General features: G+C 51.3%; 1 protein-coding gene across 1 annotated transcript in view; it reads right to left on the bottom strand.

The window, feature by feature from the left end:
* Nucleotides 1-20,396, bottom strand: part of XXYLT1 (xyloside xylosyltransferase 1) — a 202,612-nt gene that overhangs the window by 132,055 nt on the left and 50,161 nt on the right. The window contains exon 2 of the mRNA XM_011961205.1: nt 18,478-18,625. Coding sequence (XP_011816595.1) covers nt 18,478-18,625 — 148 coding nt within the window. The remainder of the gene's footprint in view (nt 1-18,477; nt 18,626-20,396) is intronic.

The raw sequence follows: 20,396 nt of genomic DNA, 5'->3' as shown, positions 1-20,396 counted from the left end.
GAGCAAGACTCTGTCTCAAAAAAAAGAGAAAACTATCGTCACCTTAAGCAAAGCTGGCATGGGTCTGTGGTTAAAAGGTCCTCTCTCTTTCTCTCTCTCTCACACACACACACACTCTCTCTCAGTGGTATCTCCATGTTCCAGTCTGAACTCCTGGCCAGCCAGCCAGCCAGCCAGTTCAGGGATGAACGACAAGGTGGCCCAGAAGGCCAGTCCTGGCAGCCTCAGCGGTCGAGCCCAAGCCTGGTCTGTGCAGGGACTATGGTCTTCATGGGTTGTTCAGGCAACAAGTAACTCCCCACAACCCGCAATGTGCTGGAAAAGCCAAGATGAACTTTATGAACGCGCTTGACCTGTGCCAACTCTCAGGACCCAGCAGCCCCGCAGCATCCACCCAGGCTAGGAAACGCCAGGGCAGTCGTTTACAAATGTCTACAGCCCTCCACTAAGATTGTGTGACAGTTTTCAGATGCACCCACAAAAGGGAAGCCTTAACAGACCCCGTTAGGGACGGTTTATAAAGCAGTTTCACGTGCAGGATAATCCCAATCATGCAAGATCATCAGAGCACACATTTTCCTCCCGCTGCAAAGTCAGAAAACAGAGGCGGAGGGAGAGTTTCGAAGGGACTCTTGAGAAACACTCACATATTGCCTGTCGGGATTTTGCCAAACTCTGGAAAAGTCTGCCAAACTCTGGCAAATCGCCAAACTCTGGAAAAGTCTGCCAATTGTTCCTAAAATGAAATAACTACCAAAAGACCCAGCTACTGTACTTTCAGGCATTTATACCAGAGAAAAAAAAAATTTATGTCCATACAACAAAATGCAGCTTTATTCATACTAGCCCCGAGCTGGGGACAACTCAGCCGTCCTCAAATGGATAGTTAAGCAAACTGTAGTATATTCGCACAATGGAACATGACTCAGCAATTAAACAGTGAATTACCCACACGTGCAACAACTTGAATGAACCTCTTGAGCATTACGTTGAGAAAAAAGGCCTGTCCCAAAAGGTTACATGCTTTAGGATTCCACTGTCATTCTTGAAATGACATTCTTGACATTCTTGAAATACAGAAATGAAGGAGGAAATCAGTGGTTGCTAAGGGTGGGAGGAGGTGGGTGTGGCTAGAAAAGGCAGCATGAAGGATCTTTGTGGGGATAAATCTTCTCAACTTGATGGTATCCAAGTCAAAATCCTGGCTGGGCGCAGTGGCTCATGCCTGGAATCCCAGCACTTTGGGAGGCTGAGGCGGGTGAATTACCTGAGGTCAGGAGTTTGAAACCGGCCTGGGCAACATGGTAAAACCCTGTCTCTACTAAAAATACAAAAATTAGCCAAATGTGGTGGCAGGCAACTGTAATACCAGCTACTCGGGAGGCTGAGGCAGGAGAATTGCTTGAACCCGGGAGGTGAAGGTGAAGAATTGCTTGAACCCAGGAGGTGAGCCAAGATCGTGCCACTGCACTCCAGCCTGGGCAGCAGAGCAAGGCTCTGTCTCAAAACTAACAAACAACAACAAAAAAAACAATATTCTGGTTGTTGTATTTGTTAAAAAGTTTTTGCAAGATGTTACCACTGGGGGAAAGTGGATAAAGGATCTCTGTATTGCTTCTTACAACCTCATGGTAATCTACAATTATCTCAAAATTTAAAGTTTAATTTTTATTTTATTTTACTTTTTGAGATGGAGTCTCACTCTGTCGCCCAGGCTGGAGTGCAGTGGCGCCACCTCAGCTCACTGCAAGCTTCGCCTCCCAGATTCACACCATTCTCTTGCCTCAGCCTCCCGAGTAAATGGGACTACAGGTGCCCGCCACCACGCCTGGCTAATTTTTTTGTACTTTTAGTAGAGACAGGGTTTGACTGTGTTAGCCAGGAGAGTCATGGTCTCCTGACCTCATGATCCACCCACCTCAGCCTCCCAAAATGCTGGGATTACAGGCGTGAGCTACCGCACCTGGCCTAAAGTTTAATTGTAACAAAGAGTAAAAGGGAAAGACTCAAGAGTCAACCGAATGAAACATGTAGCCAATTCAAGAATGTGAATCCTGCACGGATACTAGATGGCAATAAGGTATTATTTATTGTTAATTTTGCTAAATGTAATAAAAATAGTGTATGCATATACAAATAGTACTTTTCAGCCAGGCACTGTGGCTCACGCCTGTACTCCCAGCATTTTGGGAGGCCGAGGTGGGTGGATCACTTGAGGTCAGGAGTTCAAGACCAGCCTAAGCAACATGGTGAAACCCCATCTCTACTAAAAATACAAAAATTAGCTGGGCATAGTGGCGCGTGCCTGTGATCCCAGCTACTCGGGAAGCTGAGGCAGGAGAATCACTTGAGCCCGGAAGTCGGAGGCTGCAGTGAAAGAAGATTGTGCCATTGCCCTCCATCCTGGGTGACAGAGCGAGACTCTATCTCAAAAAAAAAAAAAAAAATGCTTTTCTGTTAGAGAGATTTATCAAAGTATTTAAAAATGAAATAGTAATATGATATCTGGTATTTGCTTCTGGGGGAGAGGCGGTGGGTGGGAGTGCAGATGAAAAGGGGCAGGCCATGAGTTGGTAACTACTGAAGCCGGTGATGAGTACAGAGGCATTCATTATGCTCTCCTCTCTCTCCTTCTGTGGATATTTGAAATTTTCCATAATAAAAGGTGGAGGGGGAAAAAAAAGGCCCACAGAGTATGTTCAGTGCCTCGCCATCAGTAAGAGAGAGAAACAAGACTTTAACCTGGGTCTCCAGACCCTTCTACCGCAGGCTGAGCCAGCCTGGAAGAGCCACGAGGGCAGGTGAGGAGCTTCCCCTGCAGACTGTGGGACGGCTCGCAGGTCTAAGGAGCGCCTGGGGGGCCAGGCCTGCAGGTCCCATGTGGTTGCTCCCTAATCAGCATACAGTGTGCAAAGCAACCCCACACACAGTTAGTGGCACTGCAGATGGAGGCCACCAGGCCTGGGAGACTCAGCTACGTCAGAGATGCCACACGTCTGGCTGGGCAGGAGGGCTCCAGGAAACAGCCAGCCCTGCCCTTCTTCAACAGAGGGTTTGGAGGTTCTCAGGCAACAGGAAAACAGTGCCTTCATTCTATCCACCTGGGAAAATGGGACCGACAGATGGGCCTTCTGGTATGCACAAGATGTTCTACCTTGTACAAGAGGTGTACGCTCTATGGAAAAAAGGTAGCCTTGCTCAAATACCACATCCTTCTCAAAGCCTTCCCCAAATTCCTTAGCCGAAGGTGCTGCCTCCTTGGCACTCCACGGCTCTCTCTGTGCTGAGATCCCCTTGTATCAGTTACCTACTGCTGCATAACAAGTTAACCTAAAACTTAGCAGCTGCAAACAACAAACATGTTATTTATCTTACCGTTTCTGAGACAATTCAGGCAAGCTTAGCCTCTGGCCCACAGGCTGCAATCAAGGTTGGCGAGGGCCCAACTATGTAAAGACTCAATTCCTCGCTCACTCCTGCGGCTACTGGTGGACCTCAGATCCTCCCTGGCTGTTGGCCAGAGACATCAGTTCCTCACCATGCAGACCTCTCCACAGGGCAGCTCGTATCATGGCAGCTGAATTCCTCCAGGCAAGGCTCAGAGAGAAAGAAAGTGCCCAAGACAGAAGTGGCAGGCTTTTATAACACAGTCCCAGAGTGACAGGCCATCACTTTTGTCAGATTCTATTCACTAGAAGCATGTCAGTAAGTCCAGCCTACATCAAGGGACAGGGACCCCACCAGGGCATGACTCCTAGGAGGCAGGGATCACCAGGAGCCATGTGAGAGGCTGCCCACCACATCCCCCAACAGAGATGGTATTTGGATGACACCTATTTCTTTCTTTTTTGCATGACAGGTGTTTGTACATTTATGCAAATGTCCAATTCCCCAACTAGAAAGTGAAGTTGTGAGTGAGGGCAAACCCCACATCTGACTCACATCTGTTCCCCTTCCGTCCTGTGCCTAGCACAGCATCCAGTCCTGGTGGCAGCTCTATATCTGAGGGCGGCAGTCAGCCCACCTGCCCACCGCCCACACGCCTGCTGAAGAGGCCCAGGCCTCTTCAGAGGCACCACACGGTCCCACCTGCTCTGGTCCTGGCTGACTGGACCAACCACAACAAAAAAACCAACAATGTATGACCTGCAGGCTGGTCTACGGGAAAACACCAAGAGACGACGCTTGTGCCGGGGATGTCACAAGGCCATGCAAGCTTCAGTTCTGCAGGGCAGAAAAGCACACTGCTGAAGGGCAGCTGTAGAGAGGAGAAAATAAGGAAGTGTAGACAGAAACAATGATTCCATTCGAGAGAGAGAGAGAGAAGAAATCACCAAAAGATCGGTCCCCAGAGCTGCCCCACTAAACCCTCTGTCACGGAGCTGAGCTGCGTGAGTCCCACTTTCTCACGGGCGGGCAAAGTGAGGGAAAAGGAAGGGCAGAAAAAGAGAGAGCGGCCAGAGTCCCGGGGAGGTCACTGGGCGAGGGCCATGACACCCGGCAGGAGACTTGCAAGAGGAGTCTCCTTGAGGTTAGCTCCCAAATCAGCTCACCATCAGAAGCTCGCTCCTACCCTAGGCACTGTGAATTCTCCAAATCTCACAGGTCTGTGATTAAGGACTATAATAGACAAACCTCATTATGTGATCGATGATGCTTTAAAAAAAAAATAAAAAAATACTGTAGCTGACTCCCTCAACCCAAGACAGAAGGGAAGCCACTGCCCGCCTTCCCTCACGTGGCTCACTCGCCTCTCGGGGAGAAGCTGTGTCCCAGAGTGTACGATGCTAGTGGGGTAAGGACAGGAACCGGCTCACCCTCTTAAGAAGGCAGTCCTCACCTAGGGCAAGAAGCCCGTACGGATGACAGACAGAGGAAGTGAAAAAGCCAAGGGTTAAGGCAAAGGAGACCTATGCCAGGTCCCCGGAGACAAGCCGCTCTCAAACTCTTTCATCATGGGAGGGCCACACCGGCTGGATCCTGCTCACGTGGTGGATCACTCTGCGGCTGCGTGCTCCTGTCCACCCAGGGTGGGACCCTCCTCACCACCTCGGCCCCATCGAGGGCTGTCAGATTCTACAGAAACGTGCCAGCTCTTGCCATCTCAGCCACATCAGACCCGACTTAGGGCCCTCCGGGACCTTTACAACCCCAGAGATCAGTGTGAGGCAGCCCCACCGACGCCACACACTCGTGTCCTTCTGACAGGCACAGCCGGGGACAGGGCTCGGGCGAGGCCTTCAAGCCAAAACGGAGAGCTGAGCAAGCCCAGGCAGTGGGAAAGCCGAGCGTGGGTCTGACCCAGAGAAAAAGGCAGCCACTTTGGCTGGAGAGCAGGATGGGTGGCGGGGAGCAGCAGGAACGCTCATGGGGAAATCCCGCCAGGCAAGGGGAGTCCAGGCCCACACCCTGCAGTCCGCTCTGTCCGGAGGCCCAGCTATCGCCCGGAATACTCCAGAGGACATCTAGAAGCCAGAGTAAGGGGGAGAGAACACAGGAAAGCAGGCCCGAGACTCAGTCCAAGGCAGTTGACCAGCAGGACCTGGCCATCGGCCACTACACACAGGGCTTGAGTACTGAACTAGTCTTCTCCAGCCAGGGACAGTGCACAAAGTTCGGGACGAAGAGAAGATGCACAGCAACGTCAGCCCCAGAGGCAGCTTGGCAAACACACTAGACGGACGGACAGGGATTTGACACCATCTGGACGGCAGCAGCCACTGCCCAGGCTGAGGCCCCGGCCGCCCCGTGCACCCTGGCCCAGAATGCCTGGCCAGCCCCTCCCCCAGCCTTCACCCCAAGCCTTTAAGGCCCGTGCTACCCTCTCATCATCCTCCTCAAAGCCTCCTCTCTGTGCCCTGACCTGACAGAACTGACGGCATCTGGTGCATTCTGCATGCAAACCACCCTCCACGCCCCGCTGAAGTCAGGACGGGACAGCACGCTGCTCTGCTGACCTCTGGCCTCCTCCTCCCTCTGTGACTCCCACGCACCTGGGGTCCCTCCACCAACCGGAAGGTGAGCTCCCTGCACACAGCGGGCGGGAGGACGGACTCCTCATGGGTGAGGCGAGGCCCGGAATAAAAGCTGGCTGACCTCCTGGCAAGAAGTAAGAGCCAGCTGATGCCTTTGACCGATAGCCAAGAATTTAAAAGAAGACCTTGACAAATTAAAAGACAGAATCTAATGAAGGGGACCAAAATGGGAAGTATTACTGGTCAACCAGTTTGGCAACTATTTTCCTTAGCTTAGAAAGAGCTTCTGGCATTAAATTAGCAGAAAAGGGTCTCTACCACGTTACTATTTTTAGCATTTCATGACAAATTTGCTCAGCTGTCCCTCTTCAGAATAAGAGAACTCAAATGCCTCAAATTCGCTCCATAGGAGCTGCCAGAAAATGGTTTTCACTGAAATCACTGGACACATGTTTATAACCTTTGTTCAGTATTTGTTCAGATGTTTTCACTCAGGCAAGTTCCTGAATGTCTGTTTTTTCCTTTGCTTTCTTCCACACAAGAACCCCCGCTCCTCCCCGCAGCTGAACGCTGGCAGTCAAAGGCAGCACCCACCACACCAGGAATCAGCGTCCTCCAGGCCTGGGGAACCATCCAGAAATGGCTATCCCAAAGAGTCAAGCTCCTGCTTGTGACTGACCCTAAGGAGTGACCAGAGACCACTGGATTCACCAGAAGCTGCGGGATTCCAGCCCCACATGGTTCTCCAGTGGGGTTAGGAAAAGGGGCAAAGGCGGGCCGGGCGTCGTGGCTCACGCCTGTAATCCCAGCACTCTGGGAGGCTGAAGCAGGTAGCTCACCTGAGGTGAGGAGCTCGAGACCAGCCTGGCCAACATGGTGAAACCCCGTCTCTACTAAAAATACAAAAATTAGCTGGGCGTGGTGGCGGGCGCCTGTAGTCCAGCTACTCGGGAGGCTGAGGCAGGAGAATCTCTTGAACGGGGAGGTAGAGGTTGCCGTGAGCTGAGATCGCGCCACCGCACTCCTGGCTGGGTGACAGAGCGAGACTCCATCTCGGAAAAAAAAAAAGAGAAAGAAAAAGGGCAAAGGCAGTGAGCCAGTTCTAGCAGACTGAGGTGACCCCTAAAATAAAGTAGTTCAAGATACAAAACGGTATTCGTTTAATTCACTTGATGAATATTTATCGACTGCCTACTATGTGTCTGTATATCGTTCTAGAAACTGGGAACGCAGCAGTGAATGAAACACAGAGAACTTCCTGCCCCCATGGAGCTTACATGGGGCAGACAGATGATCAAAACAAACAAACAAAAAGCAAAATCCATTCCCCATGAGCAGACGATAAGAACTATGAAGAGAAAGAAAGCAGGGAAGGGCCAGGGCCCTTCATCACCGAAGAGGAGCACAGTTTCACAGAGGATGGCCGGGGATGGCCTCATTGCACAAATGTCTGCAGGAGGAGACGGGAATGCCCCTGGGAGAGTGGCCCAGGTGGAGGGAGCAGGAAGTGGGGGTGGCCATGGCAGGGTGAGTGACAGCACAGTGCAGGCTGAAGCCAGGGCTGCTGGATCCGATGGGATCGGATCTGATGGGATCGGATGGGAGGATCTGCCACTGGGAAGAAAAGGGCCTTGCCCACAGGCTCACAGACATGTGGTGACAGAGTTATATTCTGGTCAGCTGCACCTGGTGTGGCCTTTTGGGGACACACAGAACAGGATGGGTTCCAGTTTCCCAGGACAGCCCTTCAGAAGACAGGCAGTCTTCTGAGGCAGGGTCCCCAAGTCCCATGTGAACAGGTACAGGTCAGCGGCCTGTTAGGAACCCGGCCGCACAGCAGGAGGCAGGAGGCGGGCCAGTGAGCACCACTGCCTGAGCTCCACCTCCTGTCAGATCAGCAGCAGCAGCATCAGATTCTCAAAGAAACACAAGCCCTACTGTGAAGTGTGCATGCCAGGGATTTCGGTTGCACCCTCCTTATGAGACTCTGACTAATGCCTGATGATCTGAGGTGGAACCGTTTCATCCCAAAACCAATCCTCACCCCCCCTCGGTCCACTGAAAAACTGTCTGCTATGAAACCAGTCACTGGTGCCACAAGGGCTGAGGACTGCTGTTCCAAGGTGTTTAGGCCCGGTTCCCTTGGGGGTTGGTGTCGAGAACCTCGGTCACCCTCTGGGTTGAGATCCTCTGAAAAAAACCACTTGTTGGTCAGTGCTGCAAGGGCGCTCCACCCACGGTGTGCCACCAGACACACACACCTCCTCTTCAACAACTGTCCCCGGGGCCCCCGCCACAATTCATGATCCAGGAAAGGTCCTCCCAATGTCTCTGGGTCCAAGGCAAACCCAAAGCTATTTCAAATCTGGAAGTACAACCGAGGAAGTGAATAATTAAAATGGCACACCCAACGACATGCTCTATTGGCAGGGGGCAGGAAAGGCTGACTGACATGAGGTAGTTTTGCTTGGAAGTTGAGGCTCTCTTGCCCACACCTGCATCCCAACAGAGAGCTACACAAGTGTTATTTATTACCCTCAAGTGTTATTTATTACCTTTATCTGAGGGCAGCATTTCTTTTTTTTTTTTTTTTTTTTGAGACGGAGCTTCGCTCTTGTTGCCCAGGCTGGAGTGCAATGGCACGATCTCACCGCAGAGGAGGCTCACCGCAACCTCTGCCTCCCGGGTTCCAGCGATTCTCCTGCTTCAGCCTCCTGAGTAGCTGGGATTACAGGCATGCACCACCACGCCCAGCTAATTTTGTATTTTTGGTAGAGACAGGGTTTCTCTATGTTGGTCAGGCTGGTCTTGAACTCCCAACCTCAGGTGATCTACCCACCTTAGCCTCCCAAAGTGCTGGCCTCCCAAAGTGCTGGGATTACAGGCGTGAGCCACTGCACCAGGCGAGGGCAGCATTTCTTAAAGTGAGTACTGTGGAACAACTCGCTCTCAGAATGTGAATAGGTGTTCGTCAGAAAGGCATTCTGTGATCAGTCATGTTTAAGCAATGTTGGTTACACAAAGCTAAATGTTTTTTACTGCAGTACTTATCAGAGCTTTTGGTTTGCTGACATGTACTTGACCCTTCAAGAGGAAAAGTAACTAATACTATCTAACACTTACCAAGCATCTCTCAGTACCAGGCCCTGGGACTTTTCACACAGTATCTCAGTCAGTCCTCCTCACAACCCCAGTGAGTCCTATAGGTCATTATTCCCATTTTACAAAGAATGCCTCTCAGAGAAGGCAGGTTTTTCACTCGAGATCTGTGTTAGGAGTCACGAGGGGTTTAGGCAATACCAGATGTTATTTTGGTTTCTGAAACCAAAACATTAGGAGCCATCGCAGGTGGGAGATTCAAAAGCCACTTTGTCCCCTGCGTCACTGGGGTGGAACACAGAACTCTCTGGTAAACCAGGTTAGAGAATGTGGCTTAGGCTCAAAGTCTGAGCAAGACCTTAGTCTCCTCCAGCCCGGATTGCATAAGGGGTAGAGAAGAGAGCAGAAAGCTCTGCTCTGCAGAGGCCAGCCCTGTTACAGTTCACTTCTCCTGCCTCAGGGCTAAAAAGAAAACTCCAGAAAGAAGGAAAGCCCCCTACGTGCATGGGACCACACTCACTAATAAAGAGGGTCCTGGAGTCACATTCTATTCCACACTCCTATAGGGTAGAATCAGGGAGGGAGAAGGCTCTCCCTCTCCCCTACATCAGCCAGCCAGGACACTAAAGGGCAGAGTGAGAACTCACTCCCAGGCCTGCCGACCCCACCCACGTACACACTAAACCAGTCCCCACCCCGTCAATCCTCAGACCACTCCTTTCTGAAGCAAGCAGGGGCCACAGGGCTAACTATGGGAACCAGCATGTGCCGTCAGCCCCTTTCACAGCCAGGATCTCAGACGCTGGAAAACCGTCTAAACACGGCATCCACAATTGTAGGGAGCCCTTGTGTCTGCTTTCTCCTGGTCCTGAGGCTGATGGGGGTGGGGGCAGAGAAGAGGCTGCCCTGGAATCTCCAATCCTTATCTACCGTACCCCAGGTTCCAGAAGGCACGCACATCCCCCTGCAGGAACCCTCCCCTTAGAAACATGTCTGCCTCATGACGGTTACACATTGATTACTGAACAGTTTCCTGATTCAGTTTAAACTGAACAAAGTTATGAAGTTCTATAAACCAGCCTTAAACGCCTCCTGTTTTATGAAACTGATCTAAAAGAACAGTAGCGAATACTAAGACCTCCCATGGCAGTGAACAGAAGTACAAAAAGTACAGAAGAAATGAAAACTCAATATGGCTTTTACTACATTTGTCAAATTTTACTAAAGGAAAAAAGAAAAGATGGTATTTTAAAGGCTTTCTGCAAAGAGGACACACACACTGACCTCAGTGTTTCACAGCAAGCAGGCAGGAAGGAAGGAAAGAAGGAAGGAGGAAGGGAGTGAGGGAGGGAAGGAGCTGCCGGTCTAGAATTTCCCATGTGGATTTTGCCCCAAGCCTGCAGACATTCTGGCCCTGCCTCAATTCCTTCTCATGCAGGCCTGTGAACCTAGGCTAAGAAACATCCAGTGTCAATTACCCAAATCTTACATCAGCCTCTGCCACCCAGCAACACTGACCCAAAGTGGACCCATGAATGTCCTTGAAAGAGTCCAGCCATCTGCCTGCAGCCTCAAGACAATAAGGTCCCCATGACAGACATTGAAATAAGGACTCTCGGCGGGGTAACAGCCAGGATGCCAGGAGAGCTGGATGCGGCCACCCCAATTTGTTGCCAGTTGGCTTTGCTGTTCTTTTCTACAATGGCAAGCGTCATACTAGGTTCAACAGAGGCGGGCAGAGGAGGCTCGGGCCCAAATCCTATCTTTTGAGGGACTTTATAACAGCTTGCATCTGTCTGGTCTTTTTATCCACTCCCATACATCTCTCCGTAGGAAACATGAGCAGGCTGGGGCTGATGGTGGTAATAATCACAAGCTAGATGTCATGGAGATTTCAGAAACTCTGATGCTGGGAGCTGGGGGTGAAGGGCAGGGTTGGGGGAGATATGAAGCAGTTTTAGCAGCATTACTTTTTTTTTTTTTTTTTTTTTTTTTTAGACAGAGTCTCACTCTATTACTCTGTTGCCCCGGCTGGAGTACAGTGGTACGATCTAGGCTCAACGCAACCTCCGCCTCCCATGTTCAAGTGATTCTCGTTCCTCAGCCTCCTGCGTAGCTGGGATTACAGGCATGTGCCATCACGCCTGACTAATTTTTTTTTAACTTGGTAGAGATGGGGTTTTACCACGTTGTCCAGGCTGGTCTTGAACTCCTGACCTCAAGTGATCCACCCACCCCAGCCTCCCAAAGTGCTGGGATTACAGGCGTGAGCCAGCAGCATTACTTTATTTCTAGCTCACATGACCCTGAAAGGAAGGCAGGTCAGAGTTGGCAATTATCACATAAGGAGCAAGAGGTGACGTGTCTTGCAGAGAATTTGCTTACCCCCATCAGAAGCTCTTCCCAAAAGGCAAAAGTGGGTGGTCTAAGAGTCTTTGAATACCTCTAGCCCCACACTCTTTGGTGCTGTTTGGAGGCAGGACTCACATCACCTCTGAAACAGCTAACAACAATGACTGCGTACTTACAATGTGCCAGGCATGGTGCTAAGTACCATCTTAATTTTCTCAAGTCAGAACTGTGCTATCCCCACTTGAAAGATGAGGAGACTGCAGTCCAGAGGGGAGCCAAGCTAACACTTAGGGGACCTAAGTTCCGCGCACTGTTCCAAGCCAGTGACACAGACTAACTCGTTCCATTCTTATAACAACCCCATGACACATGAAGAGTTCTTATCTCCATTTTACCAATGGGAAAAGCAAGACCTCGAGAAGTTCAGTAACTTGGCCACAGTCTTGTAGCTACTCAGTGATGGGGCTGCCATGAATCCAGGCACACTGGTTCCAGGCCCCACGCTTTTTTAAATTTTTTTTTATTTTTTAATTTTTGAGACAGGGTCTTGCTCTATCTCCCAAGCTGCAGTGCAGTGATGTGATCTCGGCTCACTGCAACCTCTGCCTCCTGGGTTCAAGTGATTTTCCCACCTCAGCCTCCTGAGTAGCTGGGACTACAGGCACCCGCCACCACACCTGGCTAATTGTTTTGTATTTTTAGTACAGAGGGGGTTTCACCATGTTGGTTAGGCTGGTATCAAACTTCTGACCTCAGATGATCCACCCGTCTTGGTCTCCCAAAGTGCTGGGATTACAGGCATGCACCACTGCGCCCGGCTGGGCCCATGCTCTTAACCACAACACCACAGGGTCTCTTTTAAGTAACCTCCCAAGATCACAAAGCCTTGACCTTGGGAGTCACAGTGTTGCAATTTGCACCCAGCTCTGTCCGATCCTGAGCCTGGACTCCTCCTCTCTCTAATACACCAATCCCCCTTTCGGCCTGCTCAGACCTGCCTGCCTCAGTGCTCCCTACACTGGACATCAAGAGACATCAGGCGCAGCCACGCACAGCCCCCTGCAGCACAATGAACGGAGCCTACCGCGTGGAATGGTGAAGTGGTCCTTCAAAACCTCCAGGCTCCCGCAGCCCATGGCCAGTGGCACTTGGCAGGAGGCAGACACTATCAGCAGGATGTGTGTGATGGGGCCCAAGCAAGGGACATGTGGCCTTTGAAAAGTGACTATCCACATTCTTTAAGCATGGGCTACATAGCGAGACTTCCTTCCAAAGAATACACTATGGCGAGGGGGAAAAGAATAATTTGCAGCGAAGAAACCTGACAAACACGACTTCCGCCCAGTGATCAAGGTCAACAGCAACAGTGATAAACCATGTACCCTTGATAGGATGTGGTGTGTCACTGATGTGGTAGGAAGGAAACAGCTCTCCTCCTCTGTGGCATTCCTCCCATAACCTCCCAAAAACCCACAACCTCAGTCTAATGATGAGAAAAACATCAGATAAATCCTAATTCGGGAACCCTCTACAAAACAGCTGACTGGTATTTCTCAAAACTGTCAAGGTCATCAAAAACAAGGCAAGTTGGAGAAAATTTCACAGCCACCTCCTCCAGGAAGCCTTCCTTCTTCCTGCAAATGCCTGTGACCTGTCCTCTTCTGAAGCCCTCAGCACTGGGTGGCTCTTCATGTTGTTTGCCCTCACTGCTGGACCATGCCACCTGCCCTGCTGACATGAGCCCATGAAGCAGCAGCCCAGCAAACATCTCTGAGACACCGAGGGTGGCCAGCACCACGTCTTGCAAACAGCAGTGCTTGGTATAGGCTGGGTATTGACAAAGGATTGACCGCAGGACAGCAGAGCATTCCAGGGGTGCATGGGCGACGACAGGAGAGTCTCCTGGGGGCCTCTGGCCAGTCTAGAGCCCTGCCGCTTGTCTAGAGGCCTGCCTGCCCTGCTCAGGGAAAACCCACACGACCACACAGCACACACCGTAGCAGAGCCCATGCTGCTGTGCTGGAGCCGACAGCGCCTCAGGCCGTGTGACCCAGGAGGGGGAAGCTGGCAGTCCTGGAGGAGCTGCCCTTGGCTCCCTCCAGCTCCAGTGCCGCAAAAGATGTTTTCTTTTCCATTGCGTAAGATGCTTCCAGTGGCGACAAACCCAACACCACAGACAAATAGAAATAAAAGCCCCGTGGATGTGGGTGAAGAGCAGAGTGGCTGCGTCTGCGGACGGCACAAAGGCAGGCATGTGTGAGCAGCGAGGCCGGCCACATGTGAACCCCCAACAAGCAGTGAAGAGAAAAACAGGCTCTGATCAAAATCAGAGCCAGCATGTCCTACCTGGCAGGGCCCCTTCGTTCTTCCTGAGGCCCTTGCTCAGATGTGGTTCTAGGCACTGCTGCTCTAACGGGGCCATCAGGGCAAAACTCACGGGTTTGACCAGCCCAACCGTATCCCAGCCATGTCCCCTCTGCAGGGCTGTGACATGGGGCCCAGAAGACAGGCAAGGATGCCAAGTCCTGTAGGCTTCACAGGGCTGGGCTGGGGGTCCAGGTCTGGACATCAGAATGGGCATAAGCTCCGGACGGAGAACTCCAAGGGGCAGGGAGGACACAGATCGCTGGAGAACTTGGAGAACTGGCCTGACCTCTCAGCTCCTCCCTTTCCTTTCCTGTCCAGTGGGGACAGCCACTGTCTTGAAGCTGGGGCTGCGTGAAGTGGTCCACGTGAGACCTCAGACACTAACAGGCTTAGAACTGTACAGACACTAATAGGCTGGAAAACTGCACAGAACCTCACCTGTGTGAGTCGACAACCCTGGGCAGCTGGGGGTGGACACACCCTGGCCTTGTAAGGGTCACCTCTGGCTCACTAATTCTACCTTGGGAGCTATCATAGCAAAGAATCCTAATTAGAGAAAATAATCTGTATGCATGTGGATATCCGTCGTATAATTTATGATATTAGAAAAAATAGAAAGCATCTAGCTAGCTGAGAACAGGGAAATGAGAAAGTGAACTGAGGTTCATCTACTCAATAAAACCATTCGAAAAATTTTCAAAGACTATAATTACACAGAAAATGGGGACATGAGCCATTAACTGAAAAAATCATGACACAGCTTCATTTGTATAATTTCTTTCATGCTGGGGGGTTGAAATGAAGATTCAATTTCAAATCTTGATCTATAAAAAAGACTCAGAATGATTTGAATATACAGTGTAACTCCTACTTTGCCTACATTTTTAAAAAGCTACATGTTGGGAATATAAAGAAGATAAAGAATTAATAATGATAGACAGGTACGGTGGCTCAAGCCTGTAATCCCAGCCCTTTGGGAGGCCAAAGCGGGCAGATCATTTGAGGTCAGGAGTTCGAAACTAGCCTGGCCAATATGGTGAAACCCCATCTCTACTAAAAATACAAAAAAAAACTGGGCGTGGTGGTGGTGGGTGCCTGTAATCTCATCTACTCGGGAGGCTGAGGCAGAATCCAGGAAGTGGAGGTTGCAGTGAGCCGAGATCGTGCCACTGCACTCCAGCCTGGGCGACAGAGGGAGACTTTGTCTAAAAAAACACAACAAAAAAAAAATAAGCATACTTTAAAAGCAGTTTAGGTACAAAAGGATGACCCTCCTGCTACAGAAGGGAAAGCGAGAGGGCACAGATCAAGAATCTGGATTTCCGGGGCAAACACTAGACAGGACCTCCAGGAAGAACTCAGAGGAGCCCAGGTTTTCCTGACCCACCCCTCCTGGGTGAGACCAAGGGTTCAGGCTCCACCCATACTCCATTCTCACTTTGCTGGAGAAAAACAAACGCTATGAAAGAAACGGAATAGCCAAAGTAGCAAGAATGCAGCAATTACGCCACCACAAAACCATCAACCAAAGCACAAAACAACACTCATTTCTATGATTAAAAAACAATGGATGCAAAAAAGGCAGCAGTTAAGAATCATGACAAACTCAAGACAGCACAAATGATGTCTGAAAACAAAGTGTCCTTCCAAAAATTGCAGGAATTCCAAATGATCTGGGTAGGAACTCCCCAGGGCCGCCAAGCGTGCCAGGCCAGACTCCCCGGCAGGACACGCCCAGACGCCACAGGAAACTCAAGGACCGCTCGTTTCATTTTATGACTATCAAATTTTAGTAACTCCTAATAACTCTTTTCTTAGGAAGAGGCTTTGGGGCACACATAAAAATGAACTGCTGCCGGACACGGTGGCTCACGCCTGTCATCCCAAGCACTTTGGGAGGCTGAGGTGGGCGGAGGTCGGGAGTTTGAGACCAGCCTGACCAACATGGAGAAACCTCCGTCTCTATTAAAAATACAAAATTAGCCGGGCGTGGTGGCGCGTGCCTGTAATCCCAGCTACTCGGGAGGCTGAGGCAGGAGACTTGCTTGAACACGGGAGGCAGAGGTTGCAGTGAGCCAAGATTGCACCACTGCACTCCAACCTGGGCAACGAGAGCGAAACTCTGCCAAAAAAGAAAAAGAATTGCTTGGAAGCACATTATCACTCCCCTAAAGAACCCCAGAAAAGACAGGGTGTTTGGTCGGCTGGAGGCACATCTAAAATAACTCCTTCCCCAACTCCTGATGCACACCCCTCGCAGGGCGGGGTCCACACCTGGAGGGACACCTGGAGGGACACCGATGATGCATCCATTTACTGCATTGACTGCAAAGCTCTGGCCAAAGCCTTTTCTCTGCAGACACCACTGCCCCCCTGAGCTGTGCCAGGCTCTTGGACAGGGCTAAGTCAGAGAGGGCCAGAGCACTTTCTTGGCATAATTCTCACCCTCTCCCAGAACAGCCTAGGAGTCCCTAACTCTTGTCATCGGTCCCTGCACAATTCATTGCTGGGCTGTCCTATAGCTGGAGGAAGAAGAATTTTCTCTTCCCTGACAAACCACAAGGAGCTGTATTTCACCTCCCTCTGGGTACTCCAAAGCATAACCCCGCCTACGTGATGGGCAGGGACCTAACAGCTGACAGAGGGAAAGAGGCAGGAGGGAGGGAGGTGAAGGGAGGGCAGGGATGCCTCCCCCTGGCTCCCTAGGACTACAGAAACCCCTAGGGGGGGATTCCTACAAGTCCTGGGCTCTTCAGAATGCAAGTTGAAACAGCTCACTGCTGCAGCCCCTCATTTTACAGGTGGGGAAACTGGTGAAGCCAAGAGAGACAAAATGGCTCAGCCCTAGGCACGTAGGTGGCTAATGACGGAGCTGTGAGCAACACCTCCACCGGTCTGCCTGCTAGAATCTAGAACAGAACCACGTCCTTCTCAAGCCTGAGCCACCCACAGCTCCTGCACTGGGCTGTCCAGAGAGGTCACGTGCGGGGCACCTGATGGGGTAGAAGTAACTATGTGGAGAAGCAGGTTCCAATCCTGGCTCTGCCACTTAAAAGGCTATATAACCCTGGGCAGGTCTTGCAACTCCTCAGCCTTTCCTGTCACCCCACAGGATGGGTAGAAGGGTTGGGTGGAGCTGATGGAGCGGCACCCGGGTCACTGCAAAGGATCACCAATGCTAGTTCTTTGCCCTAGGCCCTGTTGGTGGGCTCGTCTCTTCTGTTCTTCAGACTCCTGCCCAGTGGAGCTCCCTGAGCCCTTGCCTCACACCAAAGAGGACGCTCAGAGGCCTCCAGGGTGCTGGAACTTGCCTGTGAAGTCCCAGCCAGAATGCATGGGCTTGTTTTTCCCTGTGCCAGGACAACCCCCCAACAGGAATGGAGCGTCAACTCTCAACTCCTGAGTCCCTGGTTCACCAGGCACCTTCTTTTTCACTTCTGGTCTGCCGGCCTGGAGGAGCAGGCCTCCACCATGTGGCCCATTGTCCCCTGGGCTACCAAGACCTGCATGGTCTGGAAACTGCTGGAAAACTCGGCCAGCCACAGTTCAGGTAACTGCTACCTCAAGGCCCCAAACACCCCTTCTCACTATTAAGAGGCTCAGGACATGGCTCACCATGGCCAGAAACTGGTTGACATGGTGTGGCTGTGTCGCCACCCAAATCTCATCTTGAATTGTAGTTCCCATAACCCCACATGTGGTGGGGGGACCTGGTGGGAGGTAATTGAATCATGGGAGGGCAGCTATCCTCATGCTCTTCTCATGCTAGTGAGTTCTCAGGAGACCCGACGGTTTTATAATGGGCTTTTGCCCTTTTTGCTTGGCACTTCTCCTTGCTGCTGCTATGTGAAGAAGGACGTGTTTGCTTTGCCTTCCATGACTGTAAGTTTCCTGAGGCCTCCCCAGCCATGCTGAACCGTGAGTCTATTAAACCTCTTTCCTTTATAAATCACCCAGTCTCAGGTATGTCTTCATGAACAGCATGAGAACAGAGTAACACACTGGTCAATATCTAGGGCTCCAGAACCCATCAAGGATCGCTGTAGGGAGATCCCAGAAACCGGAGACACTCCAGGAGTTAGACCCTCCAAGGCTTCCAGTCCAAGCATGACCAGACCTGCCAGAAATTCCACAGAAGCTGGACCTATCACACACGGGATGATGCATCTCTCTTTCCTGGAGACAGACGCCCAGAAAATCCTTTTAATTGCGCATCAGAGTTTCTTCAGAAGTCCTACATGGTCATAATTTGCACCTCTCACATCTAGATTTGCTATTTTAAAATCAGGTAAGTACAGATTCAAACTAGACAGAACAAGATCATAAACTGGGATGGAGGATCATCTAAACCAACCTACCATTTCTCAGATGAGCACACACAGTATGGGGGTTGAGCAGCGGGGAAGGAAGGCGGCGAGTGTAAGGGGCAGAGTCTAGGCCAGAGCCCAGAGACCCCCTGTGTCCTCATAAATGGACCCTGGGAGCTATGCAGTCAAGGCCCTGCCCTTGATTCTTGGTGTAGGAAGCTCGGTGGTACAAAGGGCTTGGCTTGGCTGCTTCGTCCACTCCCCCATGTTCAGTGGAGCTCTTCTCTCTGATACGGGGCCTGGGCAGTGTTGGAACCAGGGAAATGGATGCAAAAGTCAGACACCCAGGGGCTGTTGCTCCTGGAAGCCCAGGTTACCTTTGGGCATGATCTGATGCATGGCGACCGAGAGGAAGAAGATGGAGTCACTGTAATAGGTTCCCGAGCCAGCACTGAAGTGCTTCTGCATGGCCTCCACGACGGGGAAGAGCTTATCCGTCAGCACAGCAACGTCGTGGAAGATGACCTGCAGCAGATGCAAAAAAAACCAAGGCTCAGCAAACCAGTTCTCACTGCAAGCTCGACACCCAACACACACCTGGGCCCACAGAGGCAGAGGCAGACGGTGCCTCTCCAGGGTCCACAGCAGGGGATGGGGCTCGGGATAGCAACAGAGAGTTAAGCAAATGAGAAATAACCAGGAGTCAGAACTGTGGCCTCACTAAGGAGGTGGAGAGTCTGTGTGAGGGGTGGCATGCAGGCATGCATGTACGCGCTGCGCAGCACAAGAGAAGTGGGAGGACAGGAAATGGAAACAGCCCCTAGTCTGCCTCCTGCTTTTGAACTTGAAGCTGGGCCACCCTGAAGGTAGCTCTGTGCCCAGCGACTAGAAACCACGTGAGAGTGTGTGATCCTCATCACACTGCATGGCTAACACTGCTCCAGGCATCGCCACCTCCTCGTGGCCACTACATCTGTTCCATAGGCCAGTCCAATGCTCCAGCTCTACCTCCCTCATCCAACAGTGTTGAACAAAGAGAGGGTCTGGCCACTGGAAAATGGAACCCGGAAACTGCTCAGTGCTGCAGTAAACTCACACTCAACCACCACTTCTTGAGTATCACTGACACTTTGGAGGCACTGTGACAAGAATAAGGAATAACCAGGTACAGTTTCCCCAAAGCACTTAGAAGTCTAGAGGTATCGGCCGGGCGTGGTGGCTCAAGCCTGTAATCCCAGCACTTTGGGAGGCCGAGACGGGTGGATCACGAGGTCAGGAGATCGAGACCATCCTGGCTAACACCGTGAAACCCCGTCTCTACTAAAAAATACAAAAAACTAGCCAGGCGAGGTGGCGGGCGCCTGTAGTCCCAGCTACTCGGGAGGCTGAGGCAGGAGAATGGCGTAAACCCAGGAGGCGGAGCTTGCAGTGAGCTGAGATCTGGCCACTGCACTCCAGCCTGGGCGATAGAGCGAGACTCGGTCTCAAAAAAAAAGAAGAAGTCTAGAGGTATCACCAGCTACGGCAGAGCTTTGCAGTTTATGAAACACTCACATACCCACACTGATCCCCATGACAACCCAGGGCTTGTGAGGCAGACATCACTGTTATAGCCTCCAAATGACAAATAAGGACGCAGACACTGACAGGTTACACTTGCACCAAGTCACACAGATAATAAATGCAGAGTCAGAACTTGACCCTGGCCTCCAGATTCTCAGCCCCACACTCTTTCCACCATAAACGCATCCTCATTCCTTAACAGCAACCAACAAAGGATGAAGACATCAGCTCAACCTGCAATCAGAGCAGACAAGAGTACTAATGGGATCCTGAGCTGGGTTTCCTTGTCTAACACTATCCAGAAGATGAGAAGTTATGGCCCATATGTAGCCCCAGCTTCACAGGTGATACCAGATGACCATGCACTCGTCCCACACGTCTTGCAAGTTTTTCCTGTTGCTCCATGTGCCCCCACAGGATCTAGATCATTCTACGACACACAGGAGGCACTCAAGCCAGAAGGCTGGGTGTTCCTCCACCTTCTTCCTCAGTGCCCTAAGAGTTCTGCAAGCGCCACCTCCGGCCACCATCTTCTCTGGTAGGTGACAGGAAAAACCTGCCACACTGCTTCCTAGCTGCTCAATCACCACCTCATCAACTCCCAAGAGCCCACCTGAACGGGCGCCAGAAGCAAAAGGCAAAGTCACATGAACCCCTGACTGCCCTGTTTACACTGTCACTTGCCCTGCCAGCAGAACACACAGCTGCGAGTGGTGCCCATGAAGCTCTCCAA

The sequence above is a fragment of the Colobus angolensis genome, unplaced genomic scaffold (genome assembly GCF_000951035.1).
Source record: "Colobus angolensis palliatus isolate OR3802 unplaced genomic scaffold, Cang.pa_1.0 Scaffold54, whole genome shotgun sequence".
Lineage (NCBI taxonomy): Eukaryota > Metazoa > Chordata > Mammalia > Primates > Cercopithecidae > Colobus > Colobus angolensis.
The sequence above is the reverse complement of the archived record's forward strand: the minus strand, read 5'-3'. Positions and strand labels throughout refer to the sequence as shown.